The sequence below is a fragment of the Chiloscyllium plagiosum genome, unplaced genomic scaffold (assembly GCF_037043375.1).
Source record: "Chiloscyllium plagiosum isolate Xiang-an unplaced genomic scaffold, Cpla_swu_hap1 HiC_scaffold_2, whole genome shotgun sequence".
Lineage (NCBI taxonomy): Eukaryota > Metazoa > Chordata > Chondrichthyes > Orectolobiformes > Hemiscylliidae > Chiloscyllium > Chiloscyllium plagiosum.
In genome coordinates this window covers 130,912,920-130,932,537 of record NW_028270140.1, presented here as the reverse complement: position 1 = coordinate 130,932,537, position 19,618 = coordinate 130,912,920, and the positions used below count along the sequence as shown (strand labels likewise).

The window sequence follows — 19,618 nt, the reverse complement described above, 5'->3', positions numbered from 1 at the left end:
CTTGGTGTAAGATAAGGTGAAGAATGTAAAATATATTTTTAACGTATGCATTGTTTGACTTTGGGTTCAAACTTCATTCTGAAGAGGTGAATAAAAATTGCAATCTGTCCTCAGGTGGCCCCAGAAGATCCCGTGATACCACTTTGAAAAAGATCAGTCTTTTCTGCTGTTGCTGTATTCTATACAATAGTTATTCATCAACCAACATCACTAATATAAATTATTTAGGTCATTACCTCATTGCTTTTAATAACTCTTTGAGTATATGTTGGCTGCCCAATTTCTTCTAAGACAGCAGTAAGTTTGCTTCACATGTTTTAGCATGCTGGAGGTTGCAAAAGATGCTATAAATGCAAAACTGTCTTTCTTTATACCCTTGTAATGATGTTTGCAATTTAAAACTTAGCTTTTGAAAAATCAAGTAACCTTATCAAAGAGCACAAATACTTGACTACTTACAATATTTAGAATTGTTGAGGTTGCCTGCCTGGGGATTTCATAAGCATTGTAAGTCACAACCAACTGTTTAGATATACGTTTTTGTTAAAAGTATTCTAAGTAGATTTTTCTTTTATTTTTAAAGAAAAAGGTACTTTTATTTTAGTGCACCTAATAACCAAAGAGATAAGAAATTACAAATTTGAACAGGAGTAGCCCCATTTAGTCTTTTGAGCTGACTGACCTGTTTGTGGCTTCAACACCATATTCCTGCCTATCCTCTACCAAAGTAAAGAATGTGATCATATGATAACACATGTTCCATGTCAAAAATGTGGATGAATTATTTCATGTTTACATAATTAGCCCAACTGCAAAAATTTTATTTCATGGAATGACGCAATTTGATGTGTTCTTGAAGAGAATAGTAGGGGAAAATTGGACGTGCCAGTCAAAAAGCTGGCGCAGGTTTGATAGGCCACGTAGCCTCCTTCTAAACTTGAAAGATTCTAGATTTGCTTTGTAAATGTTTGGCTCCAGTACTGCAAAGTTATTGAAGTTTCCTTTGCCTTTAGGATGAGACCATCACTATTGAAACAGTTGTGCCATTTGATGTTACTGCGAAGTTTGTTTCCACAAAGGTAAGTACAAGAGCAAATTTTATTGTTTGATTTCTATGGTTTTACTTTAATCTGAAGATTTCCAAAGGCAGTTCTATTGAAACTATACTAGGTGAACATTAGTAGCTGGGTAAGGTCCTAGAAGGTGTTGCTGAACAAAGAGACCTTGGAGTGCAAGTTCATAGCTCCTTGAAAGTGGAGTCGCAGGTAGATAGGATTGTGAAGAAGGCGTTTGGTATGCTTTCTTTTATTGGTCAGAGTATTGAGTACAGGAGTTGGGAGGTCATTTTTCAGTTGTACAGGTAATTAGTTAGGCCACTGTTGCAATATTACGTGCACTTCTGGTCTCCTTCCTATCAGAAAGATGTTGTGAAACTTGAAAGAGTTCAGAAAAGGTTTACAAGGATGTTGCCAGGGTTGGAGGATTTGAGCTATAGGGAGAGGTTGATTAGGCTGGGGCTGTTTTTCCTGGAGCGTCGGAGGCTGAGGGGTGACCTTATGGAGGTTTACAAAATTGAGGGGCATGTATGGGGTAAATAGGCAAAGTCTTTTCCCTGGGGTCGGGGAGTCCAGAACTAGAGGACATAGGTTTAGGGTGACAGAGGAAAGATATAAAAGAGACCCAAGGGGCAAATCTTTCACAGAGGGTGGTACGTGTATGGAATGAGCTGAGGAAGTGGTGGAGGCTGGTACAATTGCAACATTTAAGAGGTATTTGGATGGGTATATGAATAGGAAGGGTTTTGGAGGGTATGGTCTGTGTGCTGGCAGGTGGGACTAAGTTGGGTTGGGATATCTGGTCGGCATGGACGGGTTGGACCGAAGGGTCTGTTTCCATGCTGTACATCTCTATGACTGTATTTATATCTCTGGTATCTATGTTGCCATTTTCTATTGTTGCTGGTTGCTTAGTTTTCATTGAAGAAAGCCATTTTGTAAAATAGATAGTGATATATTTTCCAGTTGCTTCACATTTTGGCATCTAGAACCAATTCTGATGATCTCATGTGTTCAGTGGCTGCGCTAGAGGCCTCCGTTTTCCCAGTTATCAAAACAAAAATAGCCATGCTGGGAAAAGCAGTGTGAGAACAGAGACTTTTTTCCCCCACCCTCCACTCTTCAAAGCATTTGTTCATTCTGCACGTTCTAAGCTTCATCCAGTACCAAACCCAATTGGTTCTATTTTTGTGAATCATGTTGGGAAGTGTCCATAAGCTTCACAACTGGGCTCATCACAACTGATGCTCTTCCTGCTTGGTATCTACAGTTAAATGTCTAGTCGCCGTTTTTGATGAACAGAAATGAGAGCTCTGCCAATATTCCCTCCCTAACCCAGGATCGCTGAAACTCAGGCTGAGATGAGCTAACTTGGCACAGAGTGTAGATCAGTCCTCGATCTGGATTTTGTGTGAATCTGCTGTTCACAAGATAAACCAACTGACTTATCAAAGTTTCTTGGGACTATTAACTTTTGCCCTGTTAGGTGAGGTACCCCATATATTTTAAGGATACTATCACAAACCGCATCAGTAACTCTTTCAGATAAAAGAGGAATACCTTCATCCAATTAAAAGCAAAGTACTGCAAAGACGGTTGAAATCTGAAATAAAAAAAAAATGCTGGAGAATTTCAGGTCTCGCAGTATTAGTGGAATAATCCTCGTCACTTGTTGACCTTTATTCCTTGGATCAGTTCCATCAAATGGCACTTTATCAACAAAAAAAGATTTTTAATATTAATGATTGTTGTTGCCTCCAGGATCCAAGTGTTACACAATGCAATTGAATACCGTGGTGGAAAGTGTGATGTACGTAGTTGGTGTTGCATGCTGTTCCCTTTGAGAGCAGGTCAGGTGACTCTGAGCAGAAGCTTTGGGTCATTTTAGTAGCTGTAAAAACATAGAACAAATCGTTCCTGGTTACTGTACTACAGGCCTACCTTGTCTTTTTATAATTTATAAATTGAACACAAGCAGAAAAAAATTGGAAAACCAGTTGGTCAGACAGCAGTTATTGAGAGAGTAACTTAAGTAACATTTCTGGTCAAGCTGGAGCTGAAATGATTGGTTATCAACTCAAATCTTAGCTCCTTTTTTTTTTCTCTTTGCCGCAGCTCTTTGACCTGTTTATCTTTTTCACAAGTATTTTGTTTCAGATTTCCAGCATTTACAGTAATTTATTTTCATAATGTATCATAGTGATTGAATTTTGGACCCATTGCGACCGTTATTCGCTCTGAATTTGAGCTGGGTTATATCGAATGAATGCTCAAAGCTGCTTCACAACGTTTTGTGAGTTGATGGCAGTTTTCTGTTGCACATTTATCTTCCCTTAGGATTGGATCTGAACACCACAAATATTAGGTTAAACTGTGAGAGATGGAAATAGTCTAATTGTTAGTTTGAAATTCAGCCTGCATATCAGTATTGAATTAACTGCATAAATTAATAATCTGTAACTGGTAAACACTGATTTAAAGTAGGTTACTGAAATGTGCCAAATCAAAATCTTGGCCTCGAAAACATATCATTGACAACTTTCTGGATACAAAATATTTAATTTTATCAATAATGGTTTTGTAAAAATTGTTCGAGATAAAGTATTACTGGAGATCATCATTCAAATTCTAAATAGAATAACAAAATTATTTGTTCTATGCTTGTTAAAAGACCATTCCACCTCTTCAATCTTAAGCTTTATGCATTTTTTAAATTGTGGGTGGTTGAATGATTGTTATTCAACAAGAGTTTTCAATTAGTTTCTTGATACATTTTAATATTGTTGTCTGGCAGTATGCTGACTTTTTTTAAATAAAACATGTTTTTCCAGTTTGAACACATGGACTGGGTGTTTGCGGATATTCCATTTCTTTTAATGATGGACATCCTGAGTGCTTCTCCATGGTCACTCACTATAGTAACCAGCAAACTGGAACTTGCACCTTCCATGACTGCTGTTGATCAGATGGAGTCGCAGCTGGCTCAAGGTATAACTGTCTTAATGGGTAAAGGTTTTTTCGTTTAATGTTATTTATTTATGGATGTAATGCATTCTTCATTTTAACACTGTATACCACAGCCATATGCTCTGTTTGAGCATGACAATGATGTCCTCTAACACTGTTGTGGTTTTCGAAGAGTAATTGTTCACTTGAGGCTTCACTTGTGGGTTCCACAAGGATGCTAGCTAGTTCACTATAGGTTAATGTGCAATTACTTAGTGTGGAAACAGGCCCTTCGGCCCAACAAGTCCACACCGACAAGCCGAAGCGCAACCCACCCAGACCCATTCCCCTACATTTACCCCTTCACCTAACACTGAGTAATTTAGCATGGCCAATTCACCTAACCTGCACATTTTTGAACTGTGGGAGGAAACCGGAGCACCCGAAGGAAATCCACGCAGACCCGGGGAAAATAATTTTCTATGCATGCTTGTAAATCTCCAAATACTTGCAACAAAATCTTTGAGCAATCTTTGTCATTCAAAATGGATGACATTCACTGCTTGGCATCTCTTCTGTTTATTGAAGGTCCTTTGGAGCAACATTTTTAGAAGTCTATTCATTGCCTCAGTGGTCTATGTCAACGTTTAAAGTGTAGCTGGTCAGCAGCAATTCAACTATGATTATACTATGTCACATTTTTCTCTGTAAAGCAAAGAATTGTTGTTTTTGTTTTAAATTCATTCATGGGATGAGGGCATCACTGTCTAAGCTATCATTTACTGCCCATTCTAATTGCCCAGAGGGCAGTTAAGTCAACCACATTGCTGTGGGTCTGGAGTCACATGTAACCAGACCAGGTGAGAATGGCAGTATCCTCCTCTGTGGAATTCCTGAAGAAGGGCTTATGCCTGAAACGTCGATTCTCCTGCTCCTTTGATGCTGCCTGACCTGCTGCGCTTTTCCAGCAACGCATTTTTAAGCTCTGATCTCCAGCATCTGCAGTCCTCACTTTCTCCTAGTATCCTTCCCTAAAGGACTTTAGTGAACCAGATGGTTTTTCTGACAATTGACAACAGTTTCATGGTCATCATTGGACCTTTAATTCCAGATTTAAAAAAAAAAATGGAATTCAAATTCCACCATCCGCCATGGCAGGATTCAAACCCAGGTCCCCAGAACATTACCTGGGTCTCTGGATTAACAGTGCAGCAATAATACCACTAGGCTATCACTTCCCTTGAGGGAGGTTATGTTACATGCATGCCTGCAGAAGAAAAACAGATGGGGAGAGGTGAGGGTTGGGGGAAAGTGAGAAAAAGAGATGACGCACTGAAAATGGGGCTTTTCCTAAAAAAAAGTGTTCAAGCTAAAGCTTTATTTTTGCTTGCTATAAAATGATTGGCTAATACTCAATATTTCAATCTCAATCAATGATATATGTAAAATACCACAAATTCAATTGTGATTTGTCTTCCTGTAATTGCTCAGCTTTTGAAATCTATTTTTTCTCAGTGGTTTTACAGACAGGAGAGTGTGCCAGTGAGTGCTTCTGCTTGCAGTGTCCACCAGCACCTACAAACCACAGTGGAGTTGCCTCGGGTCGTTATATAATCTCCTGGAAAAGGCATAGTATCTTTTTTTTGCCATATAAAAATGGAGAGTTTGGCTCTATCAACGGAAGACTGTTTTGCTTTAGTGATAATGCAAATTTAAAATGCCACTCAGCTTCTAGATAGGCATGGCCTTGGAGCAGAAATCTAACCTTTTTCTAAGTTTTTGTTCTCGTTGCAAATGAAAACAGAAAACCAGTGTTTTTCAGCATTTACTTGTGGTATGTTCTGTTGATAGGACGTCTGCTGCTAAAAGCATACCTGTTGTCAACACAGTGATAACGTTACCCCATGTGATTGTGGACACAATTCCGGTCTTTGTTCATGCAGGTGAACTAATTTATACAACTATTCATTATATGCACACAACCTCTCATTTAAAAATTTTGAGAACTGAGTGTAGAATGCAACACCAATGACAACCTGCGGGAGTTCCTAATCAACAATACATTTTAAGTCTTGTATAATATCTAAAGGAAAAAGTAAGGAAGCACTATTTATATCTAAAATATACCCTTACTCAGTGCCTAAATCATAGCCATTGAGTAATTCTGATTCTTAATTCATTCAAACAAAATGCTTGGCATGACAAAGATCGTAACAATTACAGTATTTTAAGTGTAGAAATTTTCTAATGGTCAGGGAGGGGATATTTAAAAACCTGTCACTTGATAGTTCAGTTACTAATTAAGATTGTTACATAGATCTCATCCAATTAATATGTGCATGTGTCTATAGCTGTCTGCATTAAATTTTGTGTATATAAATATGCAGTTGTCCTACTTTAATGGAGGTGATGCAGCAGTTGAACTAAATTTGCAACTATGTCACTAGCTTGCTTTTCTTTCTTTGAAAGAGCTCCCATCGTTTGGTAGAGTTCGCGAATCACTACCAGTCAAATATTGGTTGCAAAACAGAACCAAATTAGTGCAGGATGTGGAGATTTTTGTGGAGCCCAATGATGCATTTATGTTTTCTGGTCTTAAGCAGGTACTGTTTTTGAATCTGTCAATATATTTTAAGTGGGTAGATAAGTCTAAAGATTTTTAAGGGTGGAAGAATTGAGCAACAATAAAGGTATTTGTTGTTCCAGAAAAGTAATTGTTTTTTGTCTCAGCCCTCCAGAAGTTGCATTTTTAAAATTTAATTATTTTTGCATTCTTTCCAAGGTTCGATTACGAATTCTGCCTGACACTGAACAAGAGTTATTGTACAACTTCTATCCACTCATGGCTGGTTACCAGCGACTGCCAGGTCTTAGCATAAGCTTATCACGGTTTCCTGCTATCTCCAATGATCTATTGCGCAGATTTCTTCCCACACACATTTTTGTAAAGGTACACTGACTAAACACTTGAATTTTGTTTCACTTCAGTCACATGAAGGTTTATTCACATGTGTTCCATGAGTACAAGGAAAGTTTATTCTAGTTTTACCCAAAAGCTGTTGATATAACTTTTCGGTTTTGATTTCATTTTAGCCACAGGGTCGGCAAGCAAATGAAGTAATTGTTGTAGCTGCTTGACGGAGAAGCGCTCGTGTGAAATAAAAATCAAGTGGTCAAAACTCGGAAACAAATGGACACTTATTCACGGATGTATAAAATGACCTGGCTATTTGGACTGAAGCTGCAGCATTTACAACAGTCAAATATTTTACAAACTGCTTGGACATATGTTTGCTTGCAAGTCTCCAGGGAGGCATAAAAGCTTAACATTTCTAGTTGTTGAAATTAGTGTTTTGTAAACAAGAATAGATTGATAATGCACTAAGAATTATTTGCAAACGTTGTTACATGATTTCATTATGAACTTTGATTTGTTAAAGTCCAAAGTGATATGATCTTTGTGTTTGGAATATTTGCTACTGTAAATTTTCAACTGTAATATGCAGCTTTTATGGTGTTTGAGAAGTACTGCTGGAAAATATTTCAGTAAATCATCTACAAGTGCAATCTATGTGCGCAGGTTATTTGATTGTTGCACTGTTAACTAAGAGGAGAAAGTGAGGACTGCAGATGCTGGAGATCAGAGCTGAAAATGTGTTGCTGGAAAAGAGCAGCAGGTCAGGCAGCATCCAAGGAACAGGAGAATCGACGTTTCGGGACGTTTCAGGAAGAAGGGCTTATGCCCGAAATGTCAATTCTCCTGTTCCTTGGATGCTGCCTGACCTGCTGCGCTTTTCCAGCAACACATTTTCAGCACTGTTAACTAAATCTAGATTGTGAATGAGGCAAAATTTGCATGTAACTGCTCACCTGATGAGAAGTTGCACAAAGTATCTAGAATGTCTGATTCAGAAACTATGATGTGCCTTTAAAATTTAATTATGGAACTTCAAGAATTAAACTTAATTCCATATGTGAAACATCTCAGCCACCAGTGACATAAATGAGGGCCAGATTTGGACCAAATCAAGATTGGATAAGGACCTTGGGAAGTCAGGAGTGGCTGGGGAATGATGTTCAGGGACAGTGTATCAGTGTGTTGACAACTGTCCCCCACTTGGTTGCTCTCTTGTCTCTCTATCACAGGGTTCTAGGACATGCACAGAAACATCAAAGCTGACATTCTGTGCAGTGTCTTTCCCTTAGGCATCTGTTGATGAAATTGCGGGGGTATCCATTTTTGGCAAATACATTGTAGAGGTGTTCTTCCTCTTTTTGCAGTTCAGCTGAGCTGCAGGGTGTTGTGGCCCTTTTGAACAGTGTCTTGATGCAACTTCTTTTGTGTGTGTGTTTGGGTGGTTGCTTTCGTAGTTCAGGATTTGGTCAGTGTGTGTGGCTTTCCTGTATACCTTTGTGGTGAATTCTCCGTTCGGTGTTCTCTGTACCATCACGTCTAAGAATGGGAGTTAGTTGTCTTTTTCTTCCTCTAGTGAATCGGATTCCTGCGAGTGTGGCGTTGATCATCCGGTGTGTGTTTTCTATTTCTGTGTTTTTAATTATTACAAAGGTGTCATCCACATATCTGACCCAGAGTTTGGGTTGAATTTGTGGTAAGACTTTGTTCTAATCTTTGCATTAGAGCTTCTGCTGAGAGTCCAGAGATGGGTGAGCCCATGGGTGTGCCGTTGACTTGTTCATATATTTGGTTGTTGAATGTGAAATGTGTTGTGAGGCCCAGGTCCAGTAGTTTGAGTATGCAGTCTTTGTTGATAGGTTCCCCATCTTGTTGTCTGTTCTGTATGTCCAGCAGGTTGGTTATTGTTTTTCTGGCTAGGGTTTTGTCGATATAGGTGAACAGTGGATGAATGAGACCATAGTTTCTTCCTTGTCGGTGTATATTTCTGATGTCCATGAATTCCTATGTTGACTGTATAGATTTTCTGGATCCGCTGATCAGGTGTTTCAGTTTCTGTTGTAGTTCTTTAGCCAGTTTGTGAGCAAAACCAACGTAGTGTACAAAATCCAGGACTGCACAAAACACTACATAGGACAAACAGGGAGACAGCTAACAATCCGTATCCATGAACACCAACTAGCCACGAAACGACACGACCAGCTATCCTTAGTAGCCACACACACAGATGACAAGCAACATGAGTTTGACTGGGACAACACTACTATTATAGGACAACACCTTCCACCCCGACCTCAAATTCACCTGGACAGTCTCAGATTCCTCCCTCCCCTTCCTCGACCTTTCTATTTCCATCTCAGGCGACCGAATCAACACAGACATCTACTACAAACCGACCGACTCCCACAGCTACCTGGACTACACCTCCTCCCATCCTGCCCCCTGTAAAAACGCCATCCCATTCTCCCAATTCCTTCGACTCCGCCGCATCTGCTCCCAGGAGGACCAGTTCCAAAAACGCACATCCCAGATGGCCTCCTTCTTCAAGGACCGCAATTTCCCCCCCGACGTGGTCGACGATGCCCTCCACCGCATCTCTTCCACTTCCCGCTCCTCCGCCCTTGAACCCCGCCCCTCCAACCGCCACCAGGACAGACCCCCCCCGGTCCTCACCTACCACCCCACCAATCTCCATGTACAGCGCATCATCCGCCGTCATTTCCGCTACCTCCAAACGGACCCCACCACCAAGGATATATTTCCCTCCCCTCCCCTATCAGCATTCCGTAAAGACCACTCCCTCCGTGACTCCCTCGTCAGATCCACACCCCCCACCAACCCAACCTCCACTCCCGGCACCTTCCCCTGCAACCGCAGGAGGTGCAAGACTTGCGCCCACACCTCCCCCCTCACCTCCCTCCACGGCCCCAAAGGAAACTTCCATATCCGCCACAGATTCACCTGCACCTCCACACATATCATCTATTGCATCCTCTGCACCCGATGTGGCCTCCTCTATATTGGGGAGACAGGCCGGCTATTTGCGGAGCGTTTCAGAGAACACCTCTGGGACACCCGGACCAACCAACCCAACCACCCTGTAGCTCAACATTTCAATTCCCCCTCCCACTCCACCAAGGATATGCAGGTCTTTGGACTCCTCCATCGTCAGACCACAACAAAACGACGGTTGGAGGAAGAACGCCTCATCTTCCGGCTAGGAACCCTCCAACCACAAGGGATGAACTCGGATTTCACCAGTTTCCTCATTTCCCCTCCCCCCCCCCCACCCTGTCTCAGTCAAATCCATCAAATTCAGCACCGCCTTCCTAACCTGAGATCATCTTCCCGACCTCTCCGCCCCCGCCCCAGTCTGACCTATCACCCTCACCTTGACCTCTTTCCACCTATCACATTTCCGACGCCCCTCTCCCAAGTCCCTCCTCCCTACCTTTTATCTTAGCCTGCTGGACAAACTTTCCCCATTCCTGAAGAAGGGCTTATGCCCGAAACGTCGATTCTCCTGTTCCCTGGATGCTGCCTGACCTGCTGCGCTTTTCCAGCAACACATTTCCAGCTCTGATCTCCAGCATCTGCAGACCTCACTTTCTCCTATTATAGGACAAGCCAAACAGAGAACAGTCAGGGAATTCCTACAGGCATGGCATTCATCCACAGATTCTATCAACCAACACACCGACCCGGACCCAACATATACCGGCCACTGCAGCGGACAGCTGGAACTGACGACCGGAAGCGGCAGAGACAAACCACTATAAATGCTGGAGGAAGCAACACAGGAGGCTCCCAAGCACTGAGGGTGTCACCTAGACAGTGGATGAAACTTCTGCAATACAAATTCCCAGCTCGGCGAACAGAACCACAGCAACGAGCACCTGAGCTACAAATCTTCTCACAAACTTTAAATTTGAACCAATGTTGCATCTGCCCCTTCAAATGGAAGTAAAGGTTACATGATGCTTTTTCCAAGAAGAACAGTTTAGTTGTCCTTGGTGCTCTGATCGATATTTATCTCTCATAACTAAAAAGCAGATTGATTTTCGCGGGTTTTGTGAAGGTTTGTAGCTCAGGTTGAGGTTCTGGGATGTAGGTTTGCTCGCTGAGCTGGAAGGTTCATTTTCAAACATTTTGTCACCATACTAGCTAACGTCTTCAGTGAGTTCCTGGATGAAGCCCTGCTGATGATTTCTGCTTTATATATATGTTTGGGTTTCTTTGGGTTGGTGATGTCATTTCCTGTGGTGATGTCATTTCCTGCTCTTTCTCTCAGGCGGTTGTAAATGGGTCCAAGTCAGTGTTTGTTGATAGAGTTCTGGTTGGAATGCCATGCTTCTAGGAATTCTCGTGTGTCTCTGTTTGGCTTGTCCTAGGATGGATGTGTTGTCCCAGTCAGAGTGGTGTCCTTCCTTATCTGTATGGAAGGATACTAGTGAGAGAGAGGGTCATATCGTTTGTAGCTAGTTGATGTACATGTAATCCTGGTGGCTAGTTTTCTGCCTGTTTGTCCAATTTAGTGTTTGTTACAATTCTTGCACAGTATTTTGTAAATTATATTAGTTTTGCTTGTCTGTACAGGGTCTTTAAAGTTCATTAGCTGCTGTTTTAGTGTGGTGGCTTTGTGGGCTACCATGATGCCAAGGGGTCTGAGTAGTCTGGCAGGCATTCCTGAGATGTCTTTGTAGGGGAGAGTGACTAGGGTTTCTGGACATGTTTTGTCTGCTCGTTTGGGTTTGTTGCTGAGAAATCCGTGGACTGTGTTCATTGCGGACCCATTCTTTTTGAATACGCTGTATAGGTGATTTTCCTCTGCTCTGTGTAGTTCCTCTATGCTGCAGAGTGTGTTGTCTCATTGAAATAATATTCTGATGCAGCTTCATTTGTGGATGTTGGGGTGATTGCTTCTGTAGTTCAATATTTGGTCCGTATGTGTTGTTTCCTGTAGACACTGGTTTGACGTTGTCCATTGGCTGATCGCTCGACTGTGACATCTAGGAATGGCAGTTTGTTGTTGTTTTCCTTCTTAGTGAATTTTATACTAGTAAGTGTATTACTAATAGTCTTGAAGGTTTCCTCTACTTTGTTTCGTTTAGTGATGACAAATGTGTCATCCTCATAATGGACCCAAAGTTTGGGTTGGATGGTTGGAGAGCTGTTTGTTCATGTCTCTGCATTACTGCCTCTGCTAAGAACCCTGATATCAGAGATCCCATGGGTGTTCTGATGGTTTGTCTGTAAGTTTTGTCCATAAGCGTTAGTGAGTTTTGAGAAGATTTGTAGCTCAGGTTGAGGTTCTATCAACAAACATACCGACTTGGACCCCATTTACCACCCCCTGAAAAAAAGAACAGGAAATTATATCACCACAGGAAATGACATCACCAACCCAAAGAAACCCAAACATATAAATAGAAAGCAGGAATCCTCAGCAGTGCTTAGGCCAGAGGTTCACTGAAGATGTCACTGAGTATGGTGACGAAATGTCTGAAAATGAACCTTCCAGCTGAGCGAGCAAACATTCATCCAGAGCAGATTCATCTGGTCAGTATTGTCTTGTTTTTTGGTAGGGGTTTCTTCACAAAATCCAAGCCAATTTTTCTGATTTACAGTTGTGACTAGTTATAGTTGGCTGTGAAGCCCTTTTTCAGATGTTTAGCGGTCATAGAAAGCACTTTCTATCTGCAGTCTTTGAGTGAGTGAAAACTAGGGTGATGGATGAACGGGATTTGATGTGAGTTAGCCTATGGATCATGGATAGTTGAGGATTGGATTAGTTTATGGAACCTGAAAGTTGGGAGATTATCAGCCAGCAGAGCTTTGGAATATACTGGTGCGATGTAACAACAGTATCCATTAGGATTAATCCATTCCCTCAAGTCAGTGCTCTGCTTACCTATTCCACTGCTCCAGCAACAGTTTGTGTCCTCTTCCTTTACTCTTAGGAAAATTTGGATTGCCCACATCAAATCTACCTTTTCTCCTCAAAGGGACAATAATCCCAGTTTATTTGGGGCCTCCATTTATCTGGAACCTACCTGGTTCCAGTGTATCTTTTCTGCACTAAGTAGGAATGGAAGAGTTGTCCAGCTGTGTTGTAACCAGTGTATTAGAACTCTTGGCATAGTTTCTTCACTATTGTATGTTAGGTCTCCCTTAATAGAACCAAGGATCCTATATGTTTTCTTAAAAAAACCCATCTCAACTTGTCTTGGTAACTTGTTTCTGACCAGATATTAGCAATACGAATAAAATTGAGTACTATCTTGGAGAAACATCCATACACAGTCATGAATTTCTGTGCCGCCAATAAAAATCTTGGAAAACTATGTAAAAAAGAAATGAAAACATAAAAATACCTTGGATTATGGAAGTCTGCAATAAAACCAACAAGTACTCAGAACATTCTGGGCGGCACGGTGGCACAGTGATTAGCACTGCTGCCTCACAGCGCCAGAGACCCGGGTTCAATTCCTGCCTCAGGCGACTGACTGTGTGGAGTTTGCACGTTCTCCCCGGCTCTGCGTGGGTTTCCTCCGGGTGCTCCGGTTTCCTCCCACAGTCCAAAGATGTGCAGGTCAGGTGAACTGGCCATGCTAAATTGCTCGTGGTGTTAGTTAAGGGGTAAATGTAGGGGTATGGATGGGTTGCGCTTTGGCGGGTCAGTGTGGACTTGTTGGGCCGAAGGGCCTGTTTCCACACTGTAATGTAATCCAATCTATTCCATGTCTTCAGAGAGAGCAGCAAGTTGGTGACCTTTGCTTGCCTCATGTGTTGCTTGCCTCATCAATGCACAGCTCTCCTGTACGTCGTGTTTGTTTTTTTCTGTCAGTTGGATTCAATGTCCATGCTACATTAGCTCTAAACCATCTCACCCATGCTGGCCATGTTGTTGAGTTTCCTGAGGGTCCATTTTTGCTCCACTTCTCCATTTGCATGGTGTTTCTTAGTGACATCATTGGAAAACATGAAGTCAGACAACACCGGGTTGTAGTCCAACAGGCTTATTTGAAATCACAAGCTTTCAGCATGATGCTCCTTTTTCAGATGACGTCCTCTTTCCTATTGGTCAGACATTCCAGCCCAGACAGCTTCCTAGTAAATCTCCTCTTCACCCCCTCCGATGCAATCACATCTTTCCTGTAATGTGGTGACCAGAACTTCTCCATACTCTAGTCACAGCTTAACCACCATTTCATACACTTTCTGCATAGCCTTGCTGCTCTTGCATTCTGTGCCTCAGATAATAAAGCTGAAAATCACATGACACCAGGTTATAGTCAGACAGGTTTGTTTGAAAATGCAAGCTTTTGGAGTGCTCCTCCTTCGTCAGGTAGGTAAGTATCACATATACTTTAATCACCTTATCAACTTGTCCTGCTACCTTTGGATATCTATGCAAATGCACATTAAGGTCCCTTTGATCTTCAGTACTTTTCAGGGTCCTACCATGCATTATGTAATACTTTGCCTTGTTATCCCTCCCTAAGAGCAATATCTTACACTCTTCTGAGTTGAATTCCATTTGCCATTTTGCCATTCTCTCTCCAATCACAGTCTGTCCATATCCTCCTCCAGTTTATGGCTATTCTCTTTATTGTTTCTGATTCCACCAAGTTTCATATCATCGTAAATCTCTTGATTGTACCCCCACATCTCGATTCAAATCATTATCGAACACCACGCACAATGCATTCAGCATCGAACCTTGTGGAGTGCCATTGGAAACAGACTTCCAGTAACACTATTACCCCTCTACCATTTACCCTCCTCTCCCTGCCCCTCAGACAGTTTTGGATCCAATGTGCCACTTTGTTTGATCCATGGGCTCTTACTGTCTTGACTAGTCTGCAGCCTCACCAAAAGCCTTGCTAAAGTCCATGTAGTCCACATCAAATTCTTTACCATTATCTGCACTTCTGGTTACTTCCTCAAAAAAAAGTCTATTTTTTTTTTAGATTAGATTACAGTGTGGAAACAGGCCCTTCGGCCCAACAAGTCCACACCGACCCGCCGAAGCGAAACCCATCCATACCCCTACATTTACCCCTTACCTAGCACTACGGGCAATTTAGTATGGCCAATTCACCTGACCCTGCACATCTTTGGACTGTGGGAGGAAACCGGAGCACCCGGAGGAAACCCACGCAGACACGGGAAGAACGTGCAAACTCCACACAGTCAGTCGCCTGAGGCAGGAATTGAACCCAGGTCTCAGGCGCTGTGAGGCAGCAGTGCTAACCACTGTGCCACCGTGCCGCCCACAAAATTTGTTAACCACAAGCTGTAACATAAATCTATGCTGATTCTTCCTGATTAATCTGCATCACTCCAAGTGCAAATACACTCTCTAACCTCAGATTAATTTCTAAAACTCCCACCCCCCCCCTCCAAAAAAAAAAGAGGGTGGCGTGGCTGACCTATGATTCTTGATCTATTCTTTCGTCCTCCTTTAAAAGTAGGGCAACTTGGGCCCAGAGAGGATTTGAGAATTACTGCCAGGGCTTCTGATATCTCCTCCCTTGCCTCAGCAGCTTGGGATATATTTCATCAGAACCTGCAGATTTATCCACTCTTTGGACTGCTAAACCTTTTTTCTCTCTTTCTTTCTCCCTCCCTCTCTCCCTCCCTCTCTCTCTCTCTCTCCCTCTCTCTCTCTCTCTCTCGCCCCCCCCCCCCCCCTATTGTTTCAGTCCTCCACTTTGATATATACATCCGTGTTCTCCTTTTCCATTATGAAGGATTATCCAGTCAGCCATGATCTCATTCAATGGTGAAACAGATGTAAAGGGATGGCCAACTTCTTTTCCCACATCTTATAGTTTTATAAGTGGACCGTCGAGCCAATTGGTAAGATTTGTCTTAATTATATCTTAGTTGCATCTGTCCATGGCAATATTGATAAGTGTGACCACCAGACAGACCTTGTGGAGACACAGTCCTGCCTTCACATTGAGAATAATGTCCATTATGCTGTGTGCCAACTTGCAACTTGCTGCTCTCTCTGAAGACATGGAATGTTCTGAGTACTTGTTGGTTTTATTTCAGATTTCCATAATCCAAGGTATTTTGATGTTTTCATTTTTTTTTTACATAGTTTTCCAAGATTTTTATTGGTTGCACAGGTATAGAAATTCATGATTGTGTATGGATGTTTCTCCAAGATAGTACTCAATTTTATTCATATTGCTAATATCTGGTCAGAAACAAGTTACCAAGACAAGTTGAGATGGGTTTTTTTAAGAAAACATATAGGATCCTTGGTTCTATTAAGGGAGACCTAACATACAATAGCGAAGAAACTATGCCAAGACTTCTAATACACTGGTTAGAACACAGCTGGAAGACTCTTCCATTCCTACTTAGTGCAGAAAAGATACACTGGAACCAGGTAGGTTCCAGATAAATGGAGGCCCCAAATAAGTTGGGATTATCCTCCCTTTGAGGAGAAAAGGTAGATTTGATGGAGGCAATCCAAATTTTCCTGAGAGTAAAGGAAGAGGACACAAACTGTTGCTGGAGCAGTGGAATAGGTAAGCAGAGAACTGACTTGAGGGAATGGCTAATCCTAATGGATACTGTTGTTACATCGCACCAGTATATTCCAAAGCTCTGCTGGCTGATAATCTTCCAACTATCCATGATCCATAGGCTAACTCACATCAAATCCCTGTTCATCCATCACCCTAGCTTTCACTCACTCAAAGACTGCAGATAGAAAGTGCTTTCTATGACCGCTAAACATCTGAAAAAGAGCTACAAATCTTCTCAAAACTCACTAACACCTATGGACAAAACTGCTAAATGTGCAGACTTCAAGCAGATCTAGTAACTCAAAACTGGGCATCTGAGAGGTGATGTAGGCCGTCAATAGCAGCAGAATTGTAGTCCCGCACAATCTGGAACCTCAAGGCCTGGCATATCCCTCATTCAACTATTACCATCAAGCCAGGGGACCAACCCTGGTTCCATGGACAGTGCAGGAGAACAGTACCAGGCACGCCTGAAGAAGAGATGTCAACCTGGTGAAGTCACTAAACAGGACTGCTTGCATGCCAAACAACATAAGCAGCAAATGGTAGATAGAGCTAAGTGATCTCACAACCAACAGATCAGATCTAAGTTCTTCAATCCTGCCACATCCAGTCATGAATAGTAAATGGATAATTAAGCAACTAACTGGAGGAGAAGGCTGCACAAATATTTCCAGCCTCAATGATGCAAAAGCCCAACACATCAGTGCAAGAGATAAGCATTCACAGCAATCTTCAGCCAGAAGTGCTGAGTGGATGATCCATCTTGGCTTCCTCCAGTGGTTCCTAGCATTACTGATACCTGTCTTTAGCTAATTTTATTCACACCATCTGATATCACAAAATAGTTGGAGATGCTGAATACTGCAAAATCTAAAGGCCCTGATAACATTACAGCAATGGTACTGAAGAATTGTGCTCCAGATCAAGTTGCTCCCCAAACCAACTTGTTACAGTACAGTTACAACGATCCCATCTATCCAACAAGGTGGAAAATTGCCCAAGTATGTCCTGTACATAAACAGCAGGATAAATCAAAGCCATCACTATGATGGAAATTGTCATCAACAGTACTATCAAGCAGCACTAGTTCAGCAATAACCTAGTTTGGGTTCTGCCAGGTCCACTCCGCTCTTGACCACATTATAGCTTTTTTACAAACATGGTCAAATAAAGCTGAATTTTAGAGGTGAGGGGAGAGTGACTGCACTTTTAATCAAGCCTGCATTTGAATAAATATGGCATCAAGGAGCCCGAGCAAACCTGGAACCAGGGGTCACAATCTCTGGTGGTTGGAGACATACCTAACACCAGGGAAAATGGTCTTGGTAAAAACAAATTAAATAAAAGCAAATTACTGCGGATGCTAGAATCTGAAACCAAAAGATAAAATGCTGGAAAATCTCAGCAGGTCTGGCAGCATCTGTAAGGAGAGAAAAGAGCTGACATTTCGAGTCTAACACCCTTTGTCAAAGACGAGCTGAAAATGTGTTGCTGTAAAAGTGCAGCAGGTCAGGCAGCATCCAAGGAACAGGAGAATCGACGTTTCGGGCATAAGCCCTTCTTCAGGACCCGAAATGTCGATTCTCCTGTTCCTTGGATGCTGCCTGACCTGCTGCACTTTTCCAGCACACATTTTCAGTTCTGATCTCCAGCCTCTGCAGTCCCCACTTTCTCCTTTGTCAAAGGCGGTCTTGGTTGTTGGAGATCAGTCATCTCAGCTCCAGGACATCTCTGTGGGAGTTTCTCAGGGTAGTGGGTGAGGGAAAGAGGAAGAACTAAGGCCAACCATTTTCAGCTGCTTCATCAATGACCTTCCCTCCATCATAAATTCAGAAGTGAGGATGTTCACCGATGATTGAACAATGTTCTGCACCATTTGCGACTAAAGCAGTCCATTTTCAAATGCAATAAGGTCTGGTCAATCTCCACGCTTAGGCTGACAAGTAACATTTGCGCCACACAATTTCCAGGCTATGACCATCACCAAGAAAAGACAATGACCATGAATCCACTGTCAATTATCAGAAAAACCCATCTGGCTCACTAATGTCCTTCAGGGAAGGAAACAGACATCCTTACCTGGTCTGAAACAAAAAAAACTGCAGATGCCGGAATTCAAAATTCCAGGTTGGAGGTATTGAACTGGGCAGTGACTGGGAGGTCCAGTCAGCCCCTGCAGCCCAGCTGCAATGCTTAGTGAACCATTCCCTAAGTTTACATTCGGTCTCCCCCATGTAGAGAAGGCCACATTGGGGACACAAGATGCAGTAAACTAGGTTGGAGAAGAGGCAGGTGAACTTCTGTCTCATGTGGAAGGACTGGTTATGGCCCTGGATGGAGTTGAGGGGGGGTGGTATACTGGCAGGTTTCGCATCTTTTCCGGTTGCAGGGGAAGGTACCAGCAGGATTGTGATAGTTTGTGCCGCTCTCCCCACAGACAAAGGACTGTTGAAGGGAACGGTCCTTGTGGAAGGCAGAGAAGGGAGAGGAGGGGGAAGATGTTCTTGATGGTGGAGTCTAGTTGGAGTTGGCAGAAGCATTTAAGGATGATGCGTTGGATGCAGAGACTGGTGGATGTGGACCCAGCTGCGATGCTCAGTGAACCAATCCCTGAATTTACGTTCGGTCCCCACACATTTCAATTCCCCCAACCACTCCCTTTCTGACATGACCATACTTGGCTTCCTCTATATTCAAAACTAACCACAGTGCAAATTGGAGGAACAACACCTCATCTTCCATCTGGGCAGCCAACAGCCTGGAGGACTTAACATTGAGTTCTCCAATTTCAAATAATCTGCCCTCCTAGCCCTCCTCCCTCCCACTAACCAAATTCACTCATCTCATTAACAGCCAGCTCTAACCCTCTGCCCGTCCTCACCTATCCCCGCTTCACCACTCTGCCCCGCTACCCCATTTATCTGCAGCTCCTCCTACACCCACTCCCCAGTCCTGAAGAAGGGTTACACCCGAAACGTCGACTTCTCCACCACCTGATGCTGCCTGGCTTGTTGTGTTCTTCCAGCCTCCTTCCGGTCTATCCTTACCTGGTCTGGTCCACATGTGACTCTGGACCCACAATAACGTGGTTGACCTTTAACTGCCCTCTGGACAATTAGGAATGGGTAACAAATGCTGGCCTAACCAGTAAC

The 19,618-nt window shown here is 42.6% G+C and overlaps 1 protein-coding gene across 3 annotated transcripts in view; it reads left to right on the top strand.

Moving 5' to 3' along the window:
* trappc11 (trafficking protein particle complex subunit 11) overlaps positions 1-7,568 on the top strand; it is an 84,718-nt gene extending 77,150 nt beyond the window's left edge. For all 3 annotated transcript variants that reach the window (XM_043705315.2, XM_043705329.2, XM_043705319.2), the window contains exons 24-30: positions 1,014-1,079; positions 3,887-4,043; positions 5,517-5,628; positions 5,853-5,944; positions 6,471-6,604; positions 6,784-6,951; positions 7,095-7,568. In XM_043705315.2, coding sequence (XP_043561250.2) covers positions 1,014-1,079; positions 3,887-4,043; positions 5,517-5,628; positions 5,853-5,944; positions 6,471-6,604; positions 6,784-6,951; positions 7,095-7,139 — 774 coding nt within the window. In that variant the 3' untranslated portion in view covers positions 7,140-7,568. The remainder of the gene's footprint in view (positions 1-1,013; positions 1,080-3,886; positions 4,044-5,516; positions 5,629-5,852; positions 5,945-6,470; positions 6,605-6,783; positions 6,952-7,094) is intronic.
* The last annotated feature ends 12,050 nt before the right edge of the window (positions 7,569-19,618 follow it).